The following is a 9,920-nucleotide window of genomic DNA, read 5'->3' as shown; positions in this document are numbered from 1 at the left end:
GCACAAATTTTTGTGCACCGGGCCTCTAGTCCTATATAATAAAAGCCTAATATGCAAATCGACCAAACCATGGAATGACTGGTTGCTATGATGCGCACTGACCACCAAGGGGCAGATGCTCAACGCAGGAGCTGCCCCCAGCCTGCAGGCCCCAGGCCAGCCAAGGCGGGTGCCATCAGGGCCCCCCCCCCATCACCCCGCCGGGCACCCCACAGATCAGCCCTGATCGCTGGCCAGGCCTAGGGACCCTACCCATGCATGAATTTCTTGCACCGGGCCTCTAGTATATTTATAATGTAAATATAATGTAGATATGGGGAGAGACAGGGAGCTCGGAGAGAGAATAAAAGAGCAGATGTGGCTGTGCAAAAGAGCAACATTTTGTGGAAAATAGTAACATCTGGATAAGTGGGTGAAGGGTGTATGGGATTTTTTTTTTTTTTGTACTGCTCTTGCAGTTTTTCTGTAAATCTGACATTATGTCCAAATGAGTTTTTAAAATTTCTTTTCATTAGGTTAATATGGGGTTAGATATTTACCAAGCAGAGTATTACATTGGATTTGGTTGCTTAGGAGAAATACAGACTATACAGCCCTGGCCTATAAGGAACTTAAAGCTAAGCAAACTTTTTTTTCTAGAGGCCACTCTAAAATGTCACAGTATAAAAAAAGTACCCCTTTTTATATTTGTCATAGGAGGTCTTTATTATGCTTCCTCTGGTAGAGGAAATGAAGCATTACATTAAGTATGACAGGACATCCATAATTTTTTTCTAAATTTTTTGGGGGGTGGGGAGGAAATTGTGTGGTGCATAATACTGAAAGATTTCAAGCTAACCTCCAGTGCTCTCTGTGTTTCATGGTAGGAAGAAACTTATCTGAGATTCAGAATTAATGTAGACTTGCCCAAAGCTTTATCAAACTTCTATTTAAAGATAATTCAGACTGATAATGTGGCTCCCCACTTTTCTGTATATAGTTTAAACTGTCTTTTTTTATTCATTACTGCTTCTTTCAGTCCCATACAATATCTTTCTCTTTGTAAGTGCCAAATTTCTCTCTAATTTTTTTCCAACATGTGTTTTTCCTTCACATTTTTCATTTGTTCTACAATTTTCTCTATGCTTCCCTACTTCATTTATTTCTATTGAGTTTTAGAGAGAGAGGAGATGAAGAGAGAAACATTGATGTGAGAGTGGAACATCAATCGTCTGCCTTTTGCATGCCCTCCTCTGAGGATCAAGCCCACAACCCCAGACATGTGCCCTGGCTGGGAATCAAGCCAGCAAACTTTTGGTGCACAGGATGATGCCCAACCAACTGAGGCACACCAGCCAGGGCTTCTCTGTGGCTTTTTAAAAAATATATATATTTTTATTGATTTCAGAGAGGAAGGGGCGGGGGGAGAGAGAGATAGAAACATCAATGATAGAAACATTCATTGACCAGCTGCCTCTTGCACACCTCCTACTGAGGATCGAATTTGCCCCTGACCAGAATTGAACCCGGGACCCTTCAGTCCACAGGCCGATGCTCTATTCATGGAGCCAAACCGGCTAGGGCATCTCTATGGCTTTTTAAGACAATCTCCCCTTTCTTAACCAAGCAAGCAGTCGTCTCCCTCTTCTCCTCCAGACTCATTATGCAGGGGAACCTTCTCCTTGTCTGTGTGGGGTTGTATGTAGCAGCATCCTCTATGTGCCAGCCATTTGCATGCATGGATTTCCTACCTAACTGTTCTCTTGCTCTTGGTTATTTTTCTGAATAAGAACCATCCTTTTGTATGGTAAGCGTGTATGCTAATGTTCTTTAGAGTCTAAAGTTTTCTTTTTCTCTTTGATCCTTCACCCTGCTCATCAGTTGCTGGCATGAAGCCTGGCGGTTTGTTTGTCTGTGTGAGTCTTGGGTATTCCGGTGCTCAGTATGCTCTTTGTGATCAAAATTTTGCATGGAAGCAGTTTTTCATAGTGCAAGGTGTTTATGTAAGACCCAGGAGAAATTAAAACTTTTCATTTGCATTGATGGTTGATCTTTCAGTGATTTTTAATATTTGAAATATATTTACTTCTATATTTTCTTCCATTTATATGTTCCCTTTATGCCTATATTTAGGAAACACAAGGAGTTGTTTTCTCTACATAATTTCCCCCTGTAGGATTTGCCTTTGCCAATTCTAAACTCAGAAGACCCAGGAAAGAGCAGAGCCCGCAGCCACAAAGCAGGAATTTTACTTTTCATATAACACAGTGTGTTAGTGTTTATCCACAAAAGAGCTGTTTGTTTTCCTGTGAGTGGATGCTTGAGCGTCTATGGGGGAGGGAGTGTTCCTGCTGGGGTGGAGGAGTGGGGAATTTATATTCTGTTTTCTCCTAGGATCTTTGCTGTGATCTGCATGTTTCTGGCACCCCCACCGCCCCTACAACCCAAAATTGTTATATATTGAAAACCTAATGTCCAAGATGATGGTGTTAGGAGGTAGGTCTTTGGGAATTGATTAGGTCATGAGAGTGGGACCCTCGTGAATGGGATTTGTAGACTCCAGAGAGCTAGTTTGACCTTTCTGCCATGTGAGAATATAGCAAGAAGTCTGAAACCCGAAAAAGGCCCCTCGCCTGATCATGCTGACATCCTGACCCCAGACAAATAGCCTTCAGAACTACGAAAATAAATTTCTGTTCTTTGTAAGCTACCCAGTTTTGTATTTTGTTATAGCAGCCAAATGGACTAAGACAGTCTTTCATAAACAATAATCAATAACACCCTCCCACACCTGGGCAGTGTGGTTCAGTGGTTGAGCATCGACCTATGAACCAGGAGGTCATGGTTCAATTCCAAGTCAGGGCCCGTGCCTGGATTTCTGGCTAGATCCCCAGTAGGTGGTGTGCAGGAGGCAACCAACCAATGATTCTCTCTCATCATTGATGTTTCTATCTCTTTCTCCCTATCTGAAATCAATAAAAATATATTAAAAAGATATTTTTTAAAAAAGACCAAACAAACCCTGCCCTCCAGAATCAAGAAAGACACTGTTCTGCCTGATTGCATAATTCAAATTATATTGATAATTGGGGAATTTTTTGGGGGGGTTGGGGGGAGGGATGTTTGTATACCAGGTAACACCTAGAAAAAAAGTTAGTTTTAAGAAAGAAATTAAATGTGTGATCCATGATCAGTGTCTTTATAGATGATATGACTGCTCACTTATATCCATTATAATTACACTGCATCTAATTGGTGTCATTTGGACTAGCTTAAGGAGTAGTGGTGCTGTTTTCAGAACCGACTGTTTTCAGAAAAGCAGTTATACCATTTAGCAGTAAAAAAAAAAATCCTGTTCAAAGGTAGAGGAGAAAGAAAGAACAGCAAATTCACAAATGCTTCCTATTGGGGGACGTATTTTGGCAAAGTAGTGCATCTTAATTATATTTGTGGGTATATGACTTCTGGGATCACTAAGGTGATATTTACCTTTATTTGGTAGAACGGTGTAAGTAGTTTCCATTCCGGCATGGATGTGGTCAGTCACATGGCAGTGGAGTAACCAGATTCCAGGTGTTCTTGGGACCATTTCTAGGGTTTGGTATGTCCCAGGGAAAATGTCGAAGACATCAGAACTATAAACGCCCCTGTGCTTAATTAGAAAAATAACAACATTTATATGAAGTTTATTATATGGGAGAATTCAAATGTTTCATTGGCCAGCTCAGAGATATTAGACAAAAGGATTTGTTTAAAAAAAAAAAGCCCCTGTATATTTCTGTGCTTAATACAAACAGTGGGATATATGGTCCTTGGATTCCTGCTAAAGCTTTGGCACTATGGCCTTCGGGTGAGTGTGGCGAAAAGAGGTCTGTTACCTCTTACACTTTAACAATGTTTTGCTTTTTATTGGAGCCCTTGTGTTACACAAGGGAAAATTCCTACCCTCTCTGCTAACACTTCTATTCAAATGCCCTACCCAGGAATATATGAATAGAACTCCATGAAAGTCCAGCAAAAACTGCAAATCCCAGGAGGAGTCCCAGATATAACAAAGACTGGTAATGGCAATTGAAACTGCCGTGTGCCACACTCTTAGAAAATAGTTATCTCTTGAAACTTTCAATTTTCCATGAGTCTCTCTGAGGAAATATTTTCTTCATTTGTATTAAAACACTGTCAAATTGAGCAAGAATAATGACCATGGCTGGCTCTTACCTTGTATTGGAAGCTGTGGCCATGGAAATGCACGGAGTGCAAGTCTATCTCATTGCCCATTCCCATCAGGTACCAGTTGACTTCATCTCCCGCACGCATTGTGAGGCCTTGCAGGTTCCCAAACATTCTCCCATTAATAGCTGGGGAAGCACATGATTTTTATGTTACCTTTCAGGATATTTTAAACCAAGAAATCATAGAAAATATGATTGTGAGGTCAATGAGTGGGATCTTTTCTGAGGTACTAGAAGTTATTTCACGACAGATGAGGGAAATGAGTACTTTAAGGTCAATAATGTCACACTGCTATCTAGTCACTTAGCATCAAAAGCCTTAAGCCTGATTTGAGTTTATTTAAAAGGGAATGAGACTTTGGAATGAGGAGAGAAGTAAATAGATGATTTTGCTTTGAACAGAATTCTACCTCTAGTGAGACAGATGAGGTTCATTTCAAAAGGAATAGTCTCCAAAATAATTGTATTTGAAAGGAAAGGGTTTTAGAATAATGTATCATACCATGCATTTTATTGCTTTCTATGAATTCATCATTGTCTTTGTTTACTTTCTCAGGGTGATCAGAGTATGTTTTGATGTTGTCATCTAAGTACCAAGATTCATTCTCATCAAAAACTAAAAACAGAAGTGAAAATTCCAGTTTCTTTATAGGATTGAATACTTTCAGGTAATGTCTCCGACAAACAATCAGTGGGCCAATTAATCCACTATAGAGATCCTGAAAAGAGCAAAAACTTCAGTCATCCTTGTGATATAGGTCAGGATTTGTTTGTTCGTTAATCCTCACCTGAGGATATTTTTTCCACTGATTTTTAGAGGAAGTGGAAGGGAGGAAGCGAGGAAGGGAGGAGGAGAAAGAGAACAAGAAACATGAATTTGAGGAGACACATTGATTGGTTGCCTCCTGCACATGCCTCACTGGAGCTGGGGAAGGAACCTGCAACCCAGCTACATGCCTTTGGGAATCAAACCCAAGAGCCTTCAGTGCACGGGGCTGGCACTCTAATCACTGAGAAACAGCGGCCAGAGCTAGGTCAGGATATCAGAGAACTGGAGGGGAACCGTATTGCCCATGATCTGAGGAATTTTGGAAGGACTGATTTAGGTAGTAAACTTTACCCAATGTGGTACAGTCAAGTCAGCAACTTTCTACTTGAAGCTGTTAAATTGGAACAATGGTGAGTTACAGGTAGGGGGTGTGGGTGCAGAGGCCAAATATTGACTCAGCTAATGAGCAGCAATTTAAAAGAACCCCAAATGAACAGTGTTGGTTTGCCTATTCCATAAGCCAAGCACTATGCCAGTCACTGAGATTCCAGAGATGAATCATATAAAGCCTTGCCCTATAGGAATTCAGTCTAGCCAGGGAAATAGAGGAGCAGAAGAAGGAACCCCTTGCTGTGGTGGAGGTATGTACAGTGCTAATGAACACAGAAGAGGAAGACCTCAGTTGACTTAAGCCTATGGAAAGTCTGGTTTGGCTGGGCATTAGTAGTGGTAGATTAGTTCCTGAAGGACCTTTGTGTTGTATCATGTTCAGGAATTTTAGATTTTGTCTTGTGGGACATAGGTGGCCACTGAAACATTGAACATGGAATGGCAGCGTATTTGCATTTTAGCCCAGTCATCCTGATGGTGGAGTGAAGGAAGGCTTGGAGGGGGGCGATACAGGAGATTAGGAAGCCATTGCATTGTGGAAGCAAATTACAAGGACCTGATCTATGGAGATGGAGAAAAGGAATGGTCTGAGGCCTATGTATGTGAATTCCTTGGTGGAGCTAAGAGGATGCATTCGATACTTTATATCCAGGGTTCTAGCTTGAACAACTGAGTAGATTGGGTGCTTCGGTGCTATCTAGTACAACAGGAAATACAGGAGGAGGTGGAGGAAGATCTCGATTTCCACTTTAGAGTTGCTGAGTTTCCAGTGCTGATGGAGATGTTCAGTCGACAGGTGTATAGACAAATCTGGAACTCAGGAGAAAGATTAGGACTAGAGATTTAATTCTACAAAAGAATTTGGGGACCTGTTCTGATTTGTCATTGTTGAGTGTTTTGTTGGCTTTGGAATATTTAGTCAAATAGCAGTATTAGTTGTGCTGTCATTGGTGAGGTCAGCATTTTAAACCATGTAATAATAGAGCTCTGAAATCACAGACATCAGTTTTTTGTGTTTATGTATTCTGATGTGAAAGGGAAATAAAAAACTGTATTGATTAATATTTAAATCTGTGTTACCCACAATCAGTAGTCATAGATGTATCCTTAAACAAAAACAAAAAGAAACCAAAGTGAATTGCAGAGCCACTTACTCCCCTGGGAATATACTGTAGAACTGGCCTACAGAAACTAACCTCATCTTCCTTCAGTTGTGTGTCTGTTTTGGGACTTTTCACAGAACACAGATGATTTAAGTTTACCTTAACTTGATCTACAGTTGAATAGTAGGCCCATGGAATACAAGCAGAATCCTCACTTCCAGCTCCAGATCTTTCTGGGATTTTCCATATGTAAGTGTGAGTTTCACCTAAATTAATCAAGTATTGATGCATCCAGTTATATTCAGTATATATACATATATATATATATATATATATACACACACATACACACACATATGTACATATGTATGTATATACAGGCTTAATCTTAAGAACCAGTGACCCAGAAACCGGAAATGTGAAGGAAATTAGATTTAAAAAGTAGTGGTACTCAAAATTGTTTTCAGAAATTTAGTTTTAGGATAAAATGTAAGATACACATTTCTATCTTCTTTGTCAGTTATGAATTAACTGGACTTGGCATGCATGCAGTACCACAATAGCCAGGAGAGGGTGAAATAGGGCCCAAACATTGAACCAGACCCTCATAAATTTTCTCCTCCTAGTTGTTTTGGCTTTCAGGAGATAACAGCAAGCCGCCGCACAGTGCCCGGACACCACCAGACAAGCCAGGCCTGACTGAGCTCAGAGGCTGGAGTGGGTGCAGAAAGCCAAATGAACTCCACTGAGCCCTACAGGTGGCCAGAACCAAAATCTGCCCCTAGCCACACACCAGGTCCTCGCGGACAGTATGCAGAAGCAAGGGTGCCTAGATCTCACCCAGTCAGACCCTGCCAACTTGGATTTTCTTTATACTTTCTCTCACCCTTCCCATCCTTACCCTAGATAACTTAGATCCAAGAGCCCTTTAAATAGAATTAATATGTATAGCTCCTTTCTAACCTCATTTAAAATTTGCTCTAAGCCCTTGTCTGAGAGAGATTGAGTCTTCCCTCCTGTCTCCCTGTCTGGCTGCCTGCCTAATGAATAAATCTATCTTTTTCTGGGATAACTGTTGCCTTGGACTTTGGCCTCTCTGTGCTCAAAGGACATCAAATTCCTTGATGTTGTTTGGTAACAGTGGCAATTCCAATATCCCAACTTGAGGAAACGTTGCAACAGATCTCTTCTTAGCTTGAAGTGTGTTTCTCTACTACACTGTCCTCATCCCCACCGAGCTAGCATCTGCCCCAGTCTCCTGTGTCTGTGTGTCTGGACCACACCATGTGACTCCCTCACTTCACCATGGCCTTCCTTTTCTCCTTTTGTAGTTATCCTCAGTGATTTCACGACACCTGGGGAAGAGCCATCAGACCTTGATCTCATAGGTCACTGACCTCTCTAGTTTGTCCCATTCTGTCTGCCATACTATACACTGTGTGGTCACAACTCTGTCACACACAGGACCGTACCCTGGTCCTTGACACTCTAAAGATGGCCAGTTGCTCCACTCTCCTGTCTTGTGAAGGCTTCTACCCTGGTCCATTTGTACTGTGTTCTCCAGCCGATCTCTTCTCCCAGTCACCCAGGGCTTCCTGTACAGCTGCTCACAGGACCTTGACTTTCAGCCATGAAAGGCACTGTAAACTCCATGTATGTAGTAGACCTCACTATTACTTATTCATTCTGTCAGACTTTAATTGGCCAGAGTCTAACAAACCTTTATTAGGGAATCAAGCAAGACATGACGGATGGTCTCAAGGGATGTGATAGGCTAGTTTCTTTTTCCTTAAGCCCTCCATCTTTTCTGTCCCTATGTCCTCACCCTTTTCATAAGAAGACTATTTCACTAAGAATAAAGCATAGATTTACCTCCAGGATATATTGTCTCTTCATCTATACTCTTATTTTCATGAGCTGAATAATGGCATTTCCTTCTCCATTTCCACCACAATCTGCTGTCACCAGGTGTCCAATGCCCAACCTTGGCACTGACTGGATTCCTCCTCCTTCCCTAACCTTCTATAATGCCCAGCCTTTCAGCAGGTCCTCTTAACACCAGCTTTAAAATAAAACCAGAATGTGACAACTTACCATTTCCGCCATTTCTAAGCTGGACCAAGACTCATTTACTTACCCAGATGATCACTAAAACCCTCTAACCCAGCGGTTCTCAACCTGTGGGTTGCGACCCTTTGGGGGTCGAACGACCCTTTCACAGGGGTCACCTAAGACCATCGGGAAACATATATAATTACATATTGTTTTTGTGATTAATCACTATGCTTTAATTATGTTCAATTTGTAACAATGAAAATACATCCTGCATATCAGATATTTACATTATGATTCATAACAGTAGCAAAATTACAGTTATGAAGTACAACGAAAATAATTTTATGGTTGGGGGTCACCACCACATGAGGAACTGTATTAAAGGATCGCGGCATTAGGAAGGTTGAGAACCACTGCTCTAACCAATCCTTACTTCTTCCCTTGTCCCCTACAGTCACTGCCACACACTAGCCAGACAGTCCTTTTAAAAGTGTTCATAGGATCATCATTCTCCAGTTCAAACCCTTGTAGGGTTTTTAGGATAAAATCTAAGGTCCTGACTATGACCTCTTAGGTCCCTTAGCATCTCACCTCTTCCATCTCTCCCTTTTGCTCTGCTGGCCTCTGGTTTCCTCACTGTTCCTCAGACATACTAAGTCCTCTCCCATCTTGGGACCTAGAATGCTCTTCTCACACAACTCTTCCCAACTAAGTGGATTGTTATTTCTCATAACTTAAATGTCTTCACCAGTGGCACCTCCTCAGAGAAGCCCTTCTGATCACCCTACCTAAAATAGTGCCATTGTTACTTATTCTCTCTCATCTGCCTTAATTTTATTACTATTATTTTGGTTAATCCTCACCCGAGGACATTTTTCCATTGATTTAAAAATTTTTTTTTTTTTTTAAGAGAGAGAGAGTGGAAGGGAGAGGGAGAGACAGAGAGAGAAACATCGATGTGAGGGAGACACATCGATTGGTTGCATTCTGCACACCCCAACCAGGACCTGGATCAAGCTTGCTACTGAGGTATGTGCCCTTGACTGGAATCAAACCAGGGACTCTTCAACCCACGGGCCAACACTCTATCCATTGAGCCAAACCAGTTAGGGCTCATCTGCCTTAATTTTTTTATATATTGTTTATCTCCTAGGAAGACTGTGAGGATCATGAGGGCAGGGCTTTTCATTTCTACTCCCGTATATAGTAATTTATTGTTTCTCACTTGATATACAGTTGCAAGTATACAAAACAGAGTTGATTCTTATATTATGACTAGGGGCCCGGTGCACAAAAATTTGTGCACTGGGGAGGGGGTTCCCTCAGCCCAGCTTGCCCCCTATCACATACTGGGAGCCCTAGGGGATGTCCTACTACCTGCTCCCTGCTCCC

At 41.6% G+C, this 9,920-nt stretch overlaps 1 protein-coding gene across 7 annotated transcripts in view; it reads right to left on the bottom strand.

Moving 5' to 3' along the window:
- The window catches only part of LOC102242845 (ceruloplasmin), a 100,215-nt gene that overhangs the window by 22,836 nt on the left and 67,459 nt on the right, over nucleotides 1-9,920 (bottom strand). For 4 of the 7 annotated variants that reach the window (XM_014537452.1, XM_014537453.1, XM_014537451.1 and 1 more), the window contains exons 15-18: nucleotides 6,633-6,739; nucleotides 4,714-4,930; nucleotides 4,198-4,337; nucleotides 3,469-3,631 (exon numbers count right to left, since the gene is read on the bottom strand). In XM_014537452.1, the coding sequence (XP_014392938.1) occupies nucleotides 3,469-3,631; nucleotides 4,198-4,337; nucleotides 4,714-4,930; nucleotides 6,633-6,739 (627 nt within the window). Of the gene's footprint in view, nucleotides 1-2,963; nucleotides 3,121-3,216; nucleotides 3,632-4,197; nucleotides 4,338-4,713; nucleotides 4,931-6,632; nucleotides 6,740-9,920 lie in introns of those variants that run through there. The other 3 variants (XM_005863480.2, XM_014537450.1, XM_005863482.2) reach the window with 3 other exon arrangements.

The sequence above is a fragment of the Myotis brandtii genome, unplaced genomic scaffold (assembly GCF_000412655.1).
Source record: "Myotis brandtii unplaced genomic scaffold, ASM41265v1 scaffold179, whole genome shotgun sequence".
Taxonomy (NCBI): domain Eukaryota; kingdom Metazoa; phylum Chordata; class Mammalia; order Chiroptera; family Vespertilionidae; genus Myotis; species Myotis brandtii.
This window is presented reverse-complemented; position numbering and strand designations above follow the sequence as displayed.